Here is an 18,098-nt window from a genome sequence, read left to right as displayed (position 1 = left end):
AACCTGGACTATCCTGGCCTTGAGCCATGCTTTATTCCAGGTGTCACAGGTCTGCTCTGCTGGGATCACCAGACAGCCTCTGTTTTTGGATATAAAAGAGTTCCCTCCTACCAAACTACTTGGATGTGATCCTCCTTGGAGCTTCATGGGTAACTTCTTTTGGACAGGCAAGTCATGGCTGCTCCAGAAAAGCCCAGCCCAAAGGCTAACCCTGATCCACTACAATGTGTGCAACATGGAAAAATGTAAAAACTCAATTGAAAGGGACCCTAGAGGTCAGTTAGTCCAATGTCCCACTCACAGCATGGCAAACTTCTAAGTTTTAGGACAAACTGTCACTGTGCATCCTTATTGCTTGGAAGTAATTAATATGTTCAGCCTTTTAATACGTTCTGCTTTATAAAAACCCCTTCATTTTCAGGTCTCACTGTGCAAAATACAAAGAATTGGGTTCATTTATTAACCAGAAAGAGGAATAAACACAATATTGACATATAATACTTTTGTTGTAGAAGAATGGTTCAAATAGCATTATTGTAAGCATTTCTGTTTTCACCAGTTTAAACAAAATCTGGTAATTAAAATTCAACTATTCCTGAGACTTTGAGTGATTTGAAATGAATTTAAAGTAATTTAAGTGAGAAGTAAATGTTAATGATTCAGTTTGGATTTTTTACTGTACATTTCAGGAACACTAGGTGTGTTTCAGAGTAACTTGTAATGCAATGTTCTTTGAATTAAATTTTAATGTGGCTTGTCTCCTTGAAACAGATGAAATACAGCAGATACTGTACTTGGAACTTACTGTATTGCTTTATATTTATTATTGATTGTTAACATACATAAAGCTGAATGCTTTTCCCTGTAGGTAATATAGAAAAATAAGTGATTTTTAATTTAGGTTTTTGTTTTTATTTTCAGGGATTGGATTTTGCAGCCTTCACAGGGCATATGTTTTTGGGTATCTGCCTTGTTGTTCTGGTCTCTTTTCCTTTTCTCAGACTTCTTTACTGGAACAAAAAACTTTACAATAAGGAGCCAAGTGAAATTGTTGGTAAGTGTGAAAAAAAGTTATATTGTTACACAGAATATGTGCTAAATGGAAACCGAGTAGTGGCTACTACAATGTCTTCAGATGGAAGTGCCCACCCCCCTCATTATCTGAACATTAATTTTTCAACTAATGATTCATATTTTATTTTTAGTTGTGGTATTTTCTGATTTTTGCAACTGGATGTTTTTCTGGTGCTAACACTGAGGTTTTGACATGAGTTATTAAATATCTTACAAAATTTGCAGGAATATTTTTCATCATTCATTACAGTCGTAGGTATGAGTATCAGGATATTCTGTGTTGCAACAGATAATATCTGCTCAAGGTGCTGAGTTCACAGGCAGATTTAAAAATATTCCAGGTTTCCCTTACAACAAACACAGGGCACTGAGGTATTCCTTTGCTCATGGTTTTCTTCCATTGAAATTTTCAGCAATCTTTTACTGGTCTGTGGTCAGTGAAAGACATTTCATCAAAGCAGAACTTTTCAAGTCCTCCCCAGCTTGCCTCTGTGGCTCTTCCTACCTTAAATTTCCCTGGTGCATAATTTCTACAATTCAGTGGAACTAAATCTATGTCTTTTTATGTCACTCACCTCAATAGTCTCTAGAAGTCTTCTTAAAGCTGTTTCAATGACTGTCGACTGTGTCAGTCCCTCTTTGTCTTCATGCTTTTATGTTTTTCAATTCAGTGATTTTGAAGTTTTTATTATTGTTCTAGGGCTTCTCTTTCAGTGCTGAAATTTAATACTAATCTCCAAAATGTTCACCATTTCTTTACAAGGTGAGAAATACTTCAGCAAGTATAATTTATTAGCAAGCTTTTTACAAAGACAGTCAAGTAGAACTGTTTCTTCCCTGGGACTGGTGCTTGTTTCACCTTTGGCTGCAGAAGACTTAAGGTCTAGGCTTCCACTGACCATGCCACACATGTTTTTATGTCCTGTATGATGTCTCTCAACCTGTGTGTGTGGCATCTGTTTATCATGGAGAGGACAACTTCTGATGCTGCTGATATATCTTGGCTTCATTTGTTATCTGTGGAGAAAGATAAATGCTTTTCAAGACTAATGGAGCTGTCTATGCTAGAAGAGATATATTGCAGGCCTTAAAAGTTTACTTTTCTCTTATAAGGAGACTCCAAGGTGACTAACTGTGGCAGAGACTTTAATGATAGGTATCTCCTTTAGGCAAAAGGAGTAGTACCTGTAGTGCCTTGCCCCGTTCCAGGGGAAATTTGCTTGAGGATTATGGTTTTATAAAAGCCAGAAGTGACAGTCCTCTCCTCAGTAGATTATACCATGTGTCTCAAATCCCATCTGATGGAAAAGTCAGAGAAGAAATTTCCCGCTTAGGAAGATCTTCTGAAGATTTGTGGTTTTGACTTCAGTGTCTATTCAGCATGAGGTGCATTTGTTTACCTGTCTGTATTGCTAAAGGCCAAAGTACTTCCCAGAATTTAGATCAAAAATATTTTTAAGGCTTTACAGATATTATATTAACTATTTTCTAAGACATTTAAGGAGAATTTCTCTTTCTCCTATATATCTGTCCGGTATGAGGTAGGCATTTTCATTTTAAAACTGCTGTGGCTTTCTGCACCCTTAGAGGTCTTATCCAGAGAGCAAGAGAAATAAAGAAATTATTTCAGACCTAACATGCTTAGATTCTTTCCCAGTGACCCTACAAATTATGATTTTTCAAAAAGCCATCAAGAAAATTAATTCTCCCAAATGTAAACACTATTGATCCCAATATAATAGCATTATTTTATAAATATATCTTTTAGAACATGGAATTGCTACTTTTTTCCTTTTGGCAATAAAATTTTAAAGCATATGTTTTGGATTTTTAAGAAATACAGTATGTATGAAAATTTTTCAAATTAATCTGAATAGTACTGTTTATTCTCTGACATACTATTTTTTCCAGTGAAACTCTAGTGAGCCTATTTCCTTCAATTAATTTCTTGGTAATTCTTGTTGCTTGCACCTTAGTCTGGTCAGATTTAGCAGTCTCCTAATCATTATACCATGTGTTCTTGTAATCAGCTGCTTGCCCTTGGCTGCAAACCTAATCAGGAGCTGTTCAATTAGAGCAAAAGCTGAAGAGCCACTCTTTCCATTGAAAATTTCTGTGAGTGAGGAAGAGAAAGAAAGAGACCAATACAGCTCCATTTGGAGATAGCTGTCATGGTTTGGATTTGCAGAATAGCCTCCAAGGTGCTTCTGGGGGTCCTTTCATCTCCAGTTGAAATGGTTCTGTGATAACTTCAAATGCCTTGTTTGAAGCAGCTGTTTTAATCAACTAAATACCAGTCTTTCCTCACCTTGCCCTCAATTAGCAATTAAACAAGTGATGTGATATTTAATTGGTATATTATTCTCCCCAGATTTTTTTTTATCCCTGTGCACTATGTGCTTTAAGCTTTTTTTTTTTGTTTTCTGCTGCTTTAGGATACACAGACTATTAAAATGGATTAGTATGAATTTTAAAATGGACAGTGTTCTTATTATGAAGATACATTTTTAGCTTAATTTCAACACTATGTGTTACCAGTGTTTTTAATCCGTTGGCTTTCAGACTGATTTGCAGCACCTCTGCTGCAGTAAAATACCTGTTCTTTCCCCAGGAACCACTGTCTGCCTGCAGTGGCTTTAGGTGAGGTAGCTAACAAAAGAAAAAAAGACTCTGAAGAACTCATCCATGAGAGAGAAAATCGAATATTCTTCAAGAATTAAGGGATTTTTGAGGACTTTTTCGAGAATGTCTTTTAGCTGATAAACCTGCTCCTTGTTCTGTGTGATGCAGCAGAAGATGCCAGGGCTAGAAGAGTAATCTGGGAAGGTTTGAAAAGTTGGTATGTATCTACATTTCCACAAAAGAATGTGTAAGGGAAATAATATCTGATTGTACAAGGAATTAAATTGACCATTTCTACTGCCACTCTGAAAACATGTAACCAGAGTTTTTTCTTCCTTTAAGGGTTAAGAATACATTATTTAGTTCCTGGGAAGTGTAGCAATACACTATTATATCTCACCCATCAAGCTGTGGAGACATGGACCTCAGTGTTTGGCAAGGTTGCTATCCCCAGGAGAGTGAGTGGCACATGTTCTGGTGACAAATATTATTATACTGGCCATTTTTGCCAGACAGGAAGATGTTTCTCCTAGCACAACTTTGGCACCAGCTCCCCATTTCTACTTTGCTCTTTTTTCCCAACTTTCCAAGGCTGAAAGACATCCACCCTTTAAGTGGGAGTGGTAATAGCAGGAGACGGGGGAGCGTGTTATTCCCTCTGGTGTAACTCACTGACTGCAGCAGCTGGGAAAATACTTATGGTAGTATGAGAGTCAGCATGTAAAGCTGACAACAGAAGGAATTAATTAATCATAGTCATATGTAAAGTGCTTAATGTGTGAAAAACACAGAGCTGTTTCCCACAATGGGAAATGCAGTAACCAGATGAGTGAGCAAATCTGTTCCTTTCTTCCACGTGAAGCTCTACAGATGTTCTCAAAGAGAAGAAAAGGGAGAGGAGGAGGGAAAGAATCACTGTGGTGACTTGCAAAAAAAAACCTACAATACTTAGTGCTAGACACTTTGAAATGCACAAAGCTGACTTAAAATAATAGTTAAGTCTAGGGCCACAAGGACACTGCAGGGACACAGAGGGCACCCAGGATAAGGTGCAGTGAAACATCACTATGTGTGCTGCTCAGGGTCAAAGAACAGTCTTTAGTCCTATTTTTGCTGGCAAGATATTTGTAACTTCAGGAACCATTTCTTACTAGAATCAGTGAAAGGTACATCAGTGATGTAGCTGAATTAAGTAAATTGGCAAATCTCTGTCCCGAGGTGCATTTGTGCCTATGAAAGTATTTTACTAACTGCCAGTAAAGCATAGTTGGTATTTAATGTGATGTTGGAAATAGTCCTCACTTGGAAGCTGGTTCAAGTGAGGAAAGCAGCAAGCGGTTTATGAAGACAGTAATGTCCAAAGAAAGGAATATTTCAATATGTTTTTATTTCAAGAATTCAACTTTAGGCTCAGTCTGAATGAAAGTTTTGCAATATGCATTGCCCTCTACTGTCCTCGATGAAGATGCTAATTTAATTGGATTTTATGGGGAGTATTTTTCAATCTTGAGTACCAATGTGGACAGTAAAATGTTTTTGGTTTTTTTTGGTTTTTTTTTGTTTTTTTTTGTGTGATGTCTTTTTCTCTCTTCTCTACAATTCAGTTGTAGATATTAACACCAAATAGTGAATAGTTAACATTTTAACTCTCCTACTGTGAATGTTAGCATGCTGAGCTAAAAGGTGCAGCTTTCTTATGAATTCTCTTGGTATCTATGATAATATATTTCTGGTACATATTGTGTCTTTTATTTGAAAGAACAGTAAGACTATCAGTTTCAAACAAAATAGGTAGTCTCAATGTCCCTTCAGACACCGTATTTAGTCCTTTTTGGATAATATATCAGAATCTACCAGGGCCATGGCTTTATGTTTGAAAATGAAAAGCAAAAGCTGTCTTTAATTATTTGCACCTTGAATAGCTCTCTTGGTGATCAGGAATGAAAAGAAGTACAGCTATTTACTTGCCACAGATTGAAGATTTTTGTATTTTAAAATATTTTCAATAATTTTATGCTTTAATTCCTATATATGTCCTTTGAACTGCTTTAGAGTTGATGGAGTATTCCCCTTGGAAAAAGAAAAACATTGATCTGCCTCTTCTTGTCTTCATATGATAAAAATAGTATTCTGACATTGCAAAACAAGGAGAGTATGACAATCTCATATTATTTGCTTAGTGCATTGATAATGCAGCCATCATAAGAAGGCAGCTGTAATATTACTTTACCAGTCTTATGCAGAAAGAAGGTATAATATAGTGTCATTCTGAATCAATAGAGCAGCACCTCACAATTTATTATACTCATTTTGCATATAAGGAATGAGTACTGGAAAATCACTGATGGGAGGGAAAAACTTAGTGCTAGCTCCTGTTTCTTTTACAGCCTCTGTGCCCCTCTGTTTTTGTATCCAGACCTCAGCTGTGAAAGGATTGCACAGATATACAGTGGTTGGCAAGGCAGAGCCTTTCCATTGGGGTGTTTGAGTGAAGCTATGACAGTTTTTCCACTTTCATGGCTCTGAAGATCATAAGGTCTTCCTAATACACAGAGCTTAAAACAACTGTTTAGTTCTATGCAACACATTATCTGTGTTTATTTGTTGCAGAAAGCTTTCACTGTGATGGTGTTTCAAATTCAAGTGTAAGCTTGACAGACTTTTAATTGCTCTGCTATTTTCATTTATCAAAGCGTGTTCAATGTATTGCCATTTTTACTTCTAAACCACTGATAAAAGTTATGGTGAGTCTGAAGCAGGCTGCATTGTATTGCTCTTCATCTTGTCCTCTTAAAAGCATTAGAAGAGGCACTACCCTTTGAAATTTTCCAAAAGACTGTTGTCCTCTTGAGGCTTTATATTTTTATGGTTCTTTTTTCCTTATCCTTAGGAATGCCATCTCTAAGTGGTGGCTTGTCGCCCCTTTTCTCATATTGAAAGGACATCAGCAGTAGTTAAATTTCGTGCTAAATGTTTTGGGATTGGAATGTATCTAGTTGTGTTTGAGGAAAGTACAGTGAATTTAAGAGAGGTTGTTTTTTCTAAGGGAGACTTGTAGTTTAATGGAAGACATCAGCAAAATTTGCTCTCATTGGCAAGTCTGAATGAAAACTATTTGATAATAAGCTGGAGTCATCTTTCTAGATTTCACACCTGAGAAAAATTTCCTGAAACAAACTAGAGTAGAATTTTAGATAAATGCATGCTCAAAATACTTGGCTCTTGACTTCCTTGTGCCATTCTCAGTGTAACAGAATAAAAATTTTAAGTACATTAAGTAAGTACTAATGAGCACACAGAGAACCTAAATATATTGAGATGTATTTAAAAGATGGGGAATTGCTGTAGCACTAAAATAAGTTTGTGTCTCCAAAGTCTGACTTGCCCAGAGATGAGAACAGAGCCCATGTTACCTGAGAGAGAAATATCCAACATGTCATTCAGGAACAAGCCAACTGAAGGTTAATGTATATCTTTATCAACCATCCTGAAATGTAATGAGAACTCTAATTCACCTTAATATCTGTGGATTACTCCGAGTCCTTTGTGACCATCATAGACATACTAAATTGACTATACCATATAAAATCAGGGTTAGGCTTGTAATGTTGTAGATTCTTTCGTGGGCTTGCTGCAGCCTGCTCCAGCTTACTTGGAAGATGACTCCTGGTGAGTAATTTAGGTGTTTGAAATAATGAACTATGTGATTTTCTGCCCAGGCTCCAGCTGCTTTGCTGCAGGATGAGGATGCCCTGTAATTCCTATGTGATGGATGCAATCCCATGCTGGGTAGCTGAGCTGGCATTAGGTGCCTTTATGACCAAATGGGGCCTCAGGTGTCACATTAAGTTGAAAAGCTTATATAAATTCTCTGTACTGCTTTATGCAGCATTGTGCACATTTCTTGTGTTCCTTTGCATGTATTCAGGTGAATAAGGCAAAACAAGTTTTGATGTAGTTTTGAAGACTCTGCAATATTTATACCTATGCTTACCTTATACACTATTGACCAACTGCACTATTCAAAGGAATAAAAACAAGAATATTCCATGGTGGGGTTTTTGTTTGTTTGTTTTGTTTTGTTTGTTGGTTTTTCTAGATTTAGATCCTCATGCTTGTGTCCTGTTGGGGTGTGCTGCCTCTAGGAGAGAGGCATAAGTGTTTGAACTGGAATATCCCTCAAGGTGATTTTTTTCTACTCATTGGTTTTGAATTTTGGATTTAGTTTCTGCACTTACAAAATGGACATGACACCATCTAATAATGCTTAGAAGATTGGTTACATAATAAAAAGTTATAGGTATTACTATCACTAGTTAAGCTAGAATTCATGATACTTAATTTGCTTTACAGTTAACATTTAAACAGAAATATTCTCATTCTGAGAATTTGGCTATGAAAAATAATTGCTTTACTGAAAATAGGTAAGCTACAGTAACATGTGGAGAAAAAAATGAAACAAATATTCAGATGAACGTACTTTGAATGCTGTTAGATACAGCCCAGCAGTGCAAACTTGGGTTTCTTGCAAAAAGATAGTTTACATAGTTAGCGCACGTGCAAGTTGAAAATTGTAATTTAATGATAATTCTTATCATCTCATCAAGGTTGGTCATGCTCTTCTGAGTATCTTCAATTAACCAACCTGGCCTTTTCAGATTCTGAGACTGGGAATTAATTACACTCAGGTTTTGAGGATGTCTTCTTTGTTATTGGCAGCTGGATGGGAGGGAATGTGTGATTACTCCAGTGAAAATCAATCTGACTATTAATTGTCAGATTGCAGAAATAATATGCAGTTTTCAAATTAAGAATATTTTCTAAAATGAAGAAATTTTATCTTAACTGTCACAGTTCAGGTCAACGGTTGAAATTTTGTTAAACTCAGTGGGTCCAGGATGTAATGTTTGTGGTTTCCAGGGCAAAATATGATCAACAACAAAGTCAGAACAGATTAGCAGCATAGGGTTTACATGTTTGAGCAGCCTTTATCTGATCCTATAACTAAGCAAAAAATTATTATTTTCTTGTTAGAAATGGAGTTTTTTTCTATATTCTTGTTGGAAATAATAATGTTAGGTGTATTGATGTTGTGAATGATGGGCTTTATGAATGTATGGCATTCACAAAGGTTTTAGTTATCATAATGAGCTGAATTCTCTGACTGAGCTGGGGTGCAGCCCTCCTGTCTTTTTGTGCTCCAGATCACTGCATACTAAACAGCTTTGCTTCTATCACTTTGGCTACTGGTGCTATGGTTGCAGTCAAATGTTAATTTAGCTGCTTTAATGAGAAACTGCCGTGCCACAGACTCACCATGTCAGTTACTGGCAGCAGACCTGACAGTGGAAGGTTACATTGGATAGAAGGCTGATCCACCATAAAGCTGACCCTACAAAAACCCTGCACACTGGGCTGGAAAGTGAGTGGAGAGAGCTCACTCTGGTGTTATATAACCATTAGATCCCATCTGAGGGGGGCACAGGAACTTATGGACATGGAGAAACAGACTGTGGGACTATCCTGTGATTCTGTTCAGTGGCAGCCACATCCTGCCCTTGTGCTGACTTGGCCGTAATTTCAAAGATTGATTGATAAGACTCTGTGATTGCATTAAGTCCCTGTCCATGTCTAAAACAGTACGTCATAATATATCAGATGGTCCCAGTCTCTGGGGGTTTCTGCCTAAATGGTTTTGCAGTTATGAAATAGGAAAAGTATAGCAAGGCCCGAAGGACTTTGGCCATGTTAATTGTCGTTGCTGACTTCAAGGTTCTGCATTATTTTTCCTTCAAAAAAAGCACTATTTCTAATAAATGCGTATCACCCGATGCCATGATGGGCTATAAGAGTGTTCATGAAAGAGAAGTAGGAGAAACATTCTGTGGATGACCTAGAAAACCTCTGCACAAATCATTACTGCAACAGGAGTTGTGGTATAGAAGTTATATCAACAGTTTTGATTTTCCAAGTACAGTTTGCTCTGAAGTTAACTCCACAGCAGGTCAGATGTTCACATTCTTGGGAGATTTGGAAAACCAATGACTGAAAAATCAAGCATGCACTTGCTGTACATAAAGGCACGATCAAAGCCATGTGAAGACACACATATATTTTTTAACATAGATCACAAAGCACCAGTCCAACTTTGCTCAACCTGGAGATTAGCCCCAGGGCATTTCAGATGTGGAACAGGAATCTGCAACACAAGTCATGGTGCTTTCCACTCTGTGGATTTGTTTGTGGCACAGATACAGGGAAGATAGCTGCCTCTTTCTGAAGGAGAGAAGATAGAGATTCTCTGTATGAAAATAACTGTGGAGTACTTGCATCTCATTTAGGTGGTGCGTGATTCAACTTCCCTCTATCAGCTAAACCCTTGGTGAAATTTCACTTGGAAAAGATGGGGAGAAATGCAGGATGAGCAGATGTCATCAGAAAAGTTGTTGCAGAAAAGACAAACGGTAGGGAAGTAGAACAGCAAACTGGTTGCTCATGCTTCTTGAGCCCTTGCCAGAGAAAAAGACAAATACACTCCCTTGGACTGATGACAGTTTCAAAGCTGCAGTCATAGTCACTCAAAAATCACATAAGAATGAAGTACAGAAAGGCTTTTTTCCCCTCTGTGAGTGGAAAATTACTGCTGTTATATCTGTGTGCGTCACAAATGTTTATGCAAAAATAAATGATGGCCAGAAGTCATGTGGATCCTTTGCTAACCAAGACCTTTCTGTATTGTAATATAATTTTGTTTCAGATAATGCTTCTGGCAAGAACCACCAAATATATTACAAAGGAAAGTGGTTGATTTGGCATAGTTTTGGAATCTGTGGTTGAGGTATAAGCTGTCTTTTGACAGTGTGAATTAATATTTGTGGTGTTACACTGTAAAATTTAGGCAAGCACAACCACCTTGACAGATGAGTGCAGATCTATAGACACAAACCATACAAGATGTATGTCAATTGCTGTGCAAATCCCTTTCTTCAGTGTCAACCAATCAGACTCTGGACACACTTTTGTTGTTAAATGTTTGAGTTTTGTTGAGTCTAATTCCTTCTCATGGACAATCTTTATCAGATTCACTCTGCATTATCATTATGAATAGTTGTAAAGGAAACTGAGGAATTGAACGTGTTTGATAGCAGATATCATCACCCTCTAGAGGGTTGCAGCATAAAATGTTAACATCATGGCCTACATCAAAATGTGTTTAAATTTTTCTTATGTAACTAAATATTTTTGTTTAAATAATTCTAATTGCTTGTTTACATGATGTAAAGAGTTACGTATTCATTTTCAGAACAAGAGCATCTTGCTGATTAAACAGGAATCTAAAAATATAAAACCTCAGATTCTTGACATATTCTCTTCAATGACATGAAATTTGAGTGGAACAGATAAGAAGGGTGAGGAAACATCCCATTGCTTCAACAGGAAACATTTTCACAGATAGCTTCTGAATTAATATTCTGATTTTATTTCATTAGTGGTTTCCTGTAAAATTCAAAGGGTTTTTTGGCATGCCCAGTTTAACATCCCTCTTCAACAGAAACATGTTTTTTTGGTCATTCTCCAAGGCCTCAATAGTACAGGGAAAAAAATAATCAAAAAGGACTGAAATTTCTGAGAAGATTCTAGAGTCTGATTTTGAAATGTTATCAGTCTGTCTGAATTTACATAGGATCAGATATCATCCAGGTCAGCAGGAAACTGATGGTTGCTGTGTTTACACATATTTTCGGTGCCTAAGAATTAAATCCTCTTAGGAAACCTTTAAAATACTATTGAATGTTAATCCATATAACAGTGCCAAATTTCACTTTTTCCTTAGATAGATAAAATTGCTTGTATGAACACAGAGTGAATGGAAACATGCTGTCTATTTTGAATACTGTGAACGAGCATTTGCTGTAATTCCTGACTACACAGGGAACTGGTATCTCTTAGCAGTATCATAATGGATACTAACAGTTTGTTTTCTGTTGAAAAATGAATGGGCTACAATTTTAGCCCTTAAGCTTGTTGAAGATGTTTGCAAGCGTTTGAAGACAGTGCTTCTTTTTCTTTGAAAAAAGACTTTGTGGTTCATTTATTTAAAATTTTGAAAGATTTCTATTAATTATTCATTCACTTTAGCTCTGCAAAATGAATGACAAAAGCATCTTCCTGAATGGAAATGTGTTGGGGAACCATTCCAATAACTTTAACAGCTTTGAGTCCAGAGCACATTACACATATTTTACCCATCTCTGGTTTTGTACGTGTTGGACTCCACATTGATGCAATTTTGCTTTTTTTCAGAGCTGAAACATGAGATCTATGTTTGGAGGCTGACAGCTCAGCGCATCAACCCAGCCAGCAGAGAGGAGACTGCTGTGAAATGTCTCTTGATGCAGAAGGTGCTGACTCTGGAGATGCTCCTGAGGAAGAAGCTGAGGACATTTCACAGGTAAGCAAGGACCAGTGTGTCCAATCTCCCATTTCAGGGATCTTCACTGGAACAAGACCTGCATTCCTAGCTCTGTCTTGAGGAGACAGATGCCTGGACCGATAGGAACAGCCACTCTCAGCCTCAGTGAAACACAAACTATTTTAGGACAAAACTGATGTGTAAGGCCTGGAAAATATATTTGTCAATATGGCCCAAAATTAAAGGCCTAGAAATTTCAGGCAGCTTTCGGTTTAAAAAGATCACAAATATATAACTACATTTCCCCTTACAGTTGTGGCTTCAGCACAGTAAGATGCTGGAGTTTCTTTTTTATTTTACCGAAACTTTCAAATTCTCTGCAGTGAATGGGTGAGTTTGAAAAATATTTCACCAGTGAATTGCTGTGGTTTACTATTACTTAATAATCAAAATTTCATTGTGAACCTGAGTGCAGACATATTTTTATGTATAGAAAAGAAGTTTACGTAAACTATGATAAAAAGAATAATGACCTTGTTTTGTTTAGATTCTAGTAAAAACAGATGTTATGCCATGGAATTTGATGATTGAAAATAGCAATGATAAATATTTTGGATGCTAATTTCCTAAAGTGAAATTGGAATAATTAATTTTAATTAATTAATAACTTTGTTAAAGAATTTGAGCAAGAAAATGTAAATATGATTACTTGAACTATTCCAAAAATGATTGTTTACATAATTTTTGCTGATATTGTGTATTTTTAATTGAGTGAGAGTATTAATACTTCAAGACAAATAAGGCTGTTAAAATTGCCTCTTTTACAAAAGATTTAAAGATTCTCAGAGTTTATGATATTCTAAAGAGAATCCTACTGACTTACAAATAAAAATTGTATATTTAATCTTGAAAATCAGGATTCCTCCAGCACAGCACATTTACAGAAATGTAAAAATTCATTAGCATTAACAACAGAGCTCCTGAAGTGCAAAGCCCAAGGCTTTTTGCTGGAGGCCTGACTGCGCCGATAACACAGTGAAATTATTTGGATCTTAGAAATTTCATTATAAAATGCAAATGTGCAACACGTGTGTTCTGACTTGCTGATGTTAGCACATGACCCTTGTTTTATCACAGTGGGACACACACCAGCTCCTGAAACTGTTAAGGGAGCTACACATTGCAGATAGCCAGATCCTATACTGAGGTCCATACCCTGCAGTCCAGCTCCTTCTCAACCTGTGGCTTTCTTAATAAACAGAAGGGTTTGTGTATTAGCAGAGCTTGTTACAAAAGTGGAGTCTGAAGTGAATGCTCATGGGAATTTTGCTGCTGGATGTAAGAAGGCCACGACTCCTTTGTGGTATGGGTCACTCCACACAGGGAAAGAGGTGATCTATATGTGATGAGAGGGATCTATTCCAATGCTCTTGGCTGAGCTCTGATTTCACTCTGGAAAAAAGTAGGTGTCATTTTCTTTCAGACAAATTTCACAAGAAGATAAAAACTGGGAAACAAATATACAGGAACTTCAGAAAAACGTAAGTAGATACCATTTTTTTTTCCAGTATTCATGTAAATGAAGCTGTGCCTTGATAGAGAGATAGTGCCTTAAATCTAATGGAAATTTATTAGCTAATTCAGTAGCTAATTTGACTGCCAAAAAGTTAGCAGCCAACCAGGGTGGTTGTCTTCTTGGTCTCTCTATCTAAATTCTCTCTACCTCACCGGCATCATTAATGAATCAGGCCTGTGTCTGAGAGCTCAGGTCCCTGATTGGACTCCTTGGTGTGCAAGTCCTTTACTGGAGAACACTGTCCTAAGTGTCACACCAACCTAGACCAAACCAAACAGATTTTCTTTACGCCTGTTTCAAGGCATAGGATAAGAGGCAAACTTTTTAAAGAACAGAGATTTACTTGTATTTTAGTAGAGCTTCAAACTACATGAAACAGGAGGCAAACTCAGTCTGGGAGAAAGGGATTCCTGGGAGTGGTAGTGAAAGCAGAGACACGACAGAAAGCACTGGGTGTGGGGGCTGAGGACACAAGGAGATTGACACAGTGAAACAGGAGCTGGGCACAGAGGTGTACAAACTCTGTAGAGATGAAGGGCTTGGCAATTACATGAGAGCTGTACAGGAGGTGTGAAAGATTTGACCTCTAGAGTGGTTTACAGATTTTCAAAGCACACCTGAAAAAAGAAGGGTGATTTTGTCCCAGATCACACAACCACAAAGTGCTCTGAATGCCCTCTTTGGTAGGAGTTGCATTTCAACAGTGCTTCACCCTCTGGACTGAAGCTGTGAAGGGGGTCCCTGAGTACAGCTGAATGTATACGGCAGGTGCTAGATACTTGTATCCCTTAAAGCCTGTTGGACCACATATTCATGGTTTTTTATAGGTATGTATAAGAAGCACACCTATAAAAACTATTCAGGTAGTTCTGTCTTTTATGCTAAAGAGGAATATACAATACGGGAACAGAGTTTGCACTTCACGCATGCTTTTCTGAACTCTATGCATAATACATAGCTTCTTCTTTAATACAATTGCTAATTCTATTTTCTTGTCTGTATCCAGCACAGAATAACAGACAAAATTCTGCTCATCAAATGTCTGACAGTGCTGGGATGTGTTATTCTTATGTTTTTTCTCAACTCATTTGTTCCAGGCATCTACCTAGATCTTGGTAAGTTTCCTAGTTTTGTTCTAAGTAAAATAAGCAAACTCCCTGAAAAAAAGCCAGCCATATCTTTCTGAGTCCTGATCTTTTCAGAAAGTAATTTTTCATATGTTTCTGTCCTCATAATCTTACCAGGTTAAGCAGCAATTTCTCTGGGAAGAGAAGAGCAGGTTTTAAAAATTCAGTCACATCCCAGTTAGTCCAGCAGGAGTAACAGAGAGTGCTCATGACTTCATTTTCTGGATTTCCAATACTAATGAGCTGGCTAAACATTACAGAATGAGCAAATTTGACCTTGGCATCATTTGCACTGTTTGAGTGAATGACCAAGATGCATCAGGGAGATCAGAAGATAATCACTCAATGGAAGAACAAAGAAGCAGTTTGGCATCATTTCTTAAGTATAGAAAGCTCTTTGTGTAATTTACAGTCTCCATAACCTTATCACCATAATAATTCATTTCCAAAAATAATAACTGGAGGACATTGCATATGGGTGAAAAGAAAGTAGCTCTGTGTGTAATTTCTATATATAGATCTATATGTGGAGGTTTTTATACAGGTAGTTGTGTATCTCTATGAGAAAAAGCTCCACATAACCTGAAAACAGAACCAAGTAGAATCTCACATTTAACTTAAAGATAGTCATAAAACCTACCTATCCATTGACCATTAAAAAATGAAATTTTTTTTTAGCTGCTGAGCTCTTCAAGATTATGGAATTTCAAATACATTTTTTTCCATGCAATCTGAATTTACACACTATATACTTCTATCTCAGTGGCTGAAAGATGGAGCAGTCTTGAAGAGGAAGAGCTAATAATGAATAAATCAATAATCATATACACAGATATTACATTGACACTTATTTTTACTGTGCAAGATATAGAGCCAGTTATAGCTCTACAATGGTGATCAGGTTGTAAGCAAGACCTTACATATCTGCTGCTGACAGACTATTTGCCATGCAAATGGGCAATTTTAGCCCATGAAGATTACTGCCAACAAGTTAAAAGGTAAAATGCTGTTTTATAACAGAAAAATGTGCTATGCTAATAAGGTCTGGGAAAATGCAGAAGCTGAAAATATTTGAATGCATTTGAAGTCATGGTGGCTGAAAACATAAAAACGGCCTTTGTATTGACAATTTAAGAAATCAATTTACACTCTTACTTTTGTGTCTCGGATAAGTGGCACTGAACCACGTAGACCATCTTGAATTAAGCCAAACAGCTCTAAATGGTTTTGAAAAGCCAGACAGTCATTAAAGACTAAGCAGTACTAGTTGTGTATGCTCCTGGTAAGAATTTTTTTTCAATACTGTAAAGGAGTTGAAGTCAATGCTAGAGGAAACATAGTAACTATTGATCTTTTTCGCTTGTCCTGCTTTATGCCAGTAAAATAAATGAAAATAAATAGAATGTTTTGCAGTATAGGTTTCTGTTCAGTAGCCAAATAACAACCTTGAAAGTAAATAAGGGCTGTATGTGTTCTGTATAATTTCTCCCTGTTCTGCATTCATGGCAAACCTGTCATATTAATGAATAAATATTACTAAAGCATGCACATAATTTCTACTGAAAAGTAATTGAACCTGTAAACTTCTACTGATAAGTTTACAGGCCCCATAATTCACAGGTTCTCATTTTTGTTTCCTGAATTTCACTATCTTGATGATAGCTGTCACTTATTTATCAATACTGAAGTAGGGCTGCTGTGAGGCTCTATGGATTTTAGTCTTCCAAAGCATGGAAGTATACTTCCTAATGTACACTACATCTTGTACTCTTTTGGTTTGGGTGGGTAAATTTGTTCAATATGTTTTTCTCATAAAAATTGCAGTTCAGTGTTTAATTTTCTACCAGAATATTGGTTTATACAGAGGTTGAAATATTAGAAATCTAATAATGTTAAATTGCAGTTAGTAGAGAGAATTAGAAAGATTTTTAAATTCTGTATCAGTCCTAAGCCTTGATACAAATTTTCATTATGAACATGGAATCATTAATATAATTTGAAGGTACTGACATTTTAATTTAAATAATAAAATTTGAATACTTAACTGCCTTTTCAAATGCACAACTCTTTCCTATTCGGTTTTCTTGTGCCTGTTCATTAATTTATTTAGTGTAATTCTATGAAATAGCTATGTTAATAAAAGATTAGTACTGAGATTAAAAAAACCCAGATAGTAAAAACTGTAAGACTCCTACACTACTTTCACTTGGCCCCATGAGATTTTATTTTTTTGATAAAGCATTATTAAAACATCTGAGAAAAGATAACAAAGGATGAAATTAAAGCCCATTTGAGGATTTTACCTGGCTACTATTTTGACTTTATCTTTTAGGGGAGCATGTCTAGAGCTTTGGACTATATTAATATGCCCCAAAAAAAAGATTTAAAAAGTAATATAAAGCAAGATTTTGCTGAAATTTTAAGCTAGATTTTTTTGAAGGGAGCGCTCAAAGTGACTGGGTCAGAAAAATTACCAAAATCAATTTATAGCTCAATTCCTTCTTCTCCTGTGGGGAAGATGCTTTATCTTTGATTTGGTTTTAGTCAGTTCAATGAGTTGCTGAGCTGCTGTGAACTCTGTGCAGTTCCTTCCAGTATCTGTGAGGAGGGACCCATTATCTCCATGGCCCTGCTTTTGCCAGCCTCTCTGCTTTCTGCATGAAATGCAGGCAGCCTGCTCTTGCAGACACTCTCACTCTTGCTCTCTTCCACCTCTGGACACCTCTTTCCCAGGCCAGGCCCACTAGTTTCTGAGACATGGGAATGTCTTCTTCTCCTTTAAGAGGTTGCAACAAACTCTATTGCTCTCATATTCAAGGAACAAGGTGAAAACCCAAGAGTAAAGAGATGAGATAGTTCCTGTTTCAGAGAGGAGATGCTGTCTCAATTTTGGCTGCTGGAAATAGGGATGGAATGCCAGGAGAAATACAATTGTGCTTTATGCCTTATTTGAAGTACAATTGTGGTTTTGCCTTATTTGTATATTAATTCCTGCCTTATCACCACCATTTTTCCTGTTAAAGACACAACTCTTGCACAGGTGAACCTATGGTGTTACCATCCATGGCTTTTCTCATGTTCCTTTGATGAATTATTTAGCAAGGGAACAGGGAGAGATCTTTTGGTTTCACTGAATTCTTCCGTAATAAAGGATTGCCATTTGCTCACTGGGGGGAGCTGTCTTGGATTTTTTTTTTCACTTGTACAGAGGAGTGGTGTCTTAATGCTACTGTCTGAGCCCATTCTGGTATTTTTGGTGCCATGGGCATCTGTGATCCTTCAGCCA

At 36.8% G+C, this 18,098-nt stretch overlaps 1 protein-coding gene across 1 annotated transcript in view; it reads left to right on the top strand.

The window, feature by feature from the left end:
- The window catches only part of OCA2 (OCA2 melanosomal transmembrane protein), a 158,583-nt gene that overhangs the window by 66,109 nt on the left and 74,376 nt on the right, over positions 1-18,098 (top strand). The window contains exons 14-17 of the mRNA XM_058018454.1: positions 922-1,054; positions 12,001-12,148; positions 13,593-13,650; positions 14,692-14,800. Of these exons, the coding sequence (XP_057874437.1) occupies positions 922-1,054; positions 12,001-12,148; positions 13,593-13,650; positions 14,692-14,800 (448 nt within the window). The remainder of the gene's footprint in view (positions 1-921; positions 1,055-12,000; positions 12,149-13,592; positions 13,651-14,691; positions 14,801-18,098) is intronic.

This window comes from Melospiza georgiana, chromosome 2, assembly GCF_028018845.1.
Source record: "Melospiza georgiana isolate bMelGeo1 chromosome 2, bMelGeo1.pri, whole genome shotgun sequence".
Classification (NCBI taxonomy): Eukaryota; Metazoa; Chordata; class Aves; order Passeriformes; family Passerellidae; genus Melospiza; species Melospiza georgiana.
The sequence above is the reverse complement of the archived record's forward strand: the minus strand, read 5'-3'. Positions and strand labels throughout refer to the sequence as shown.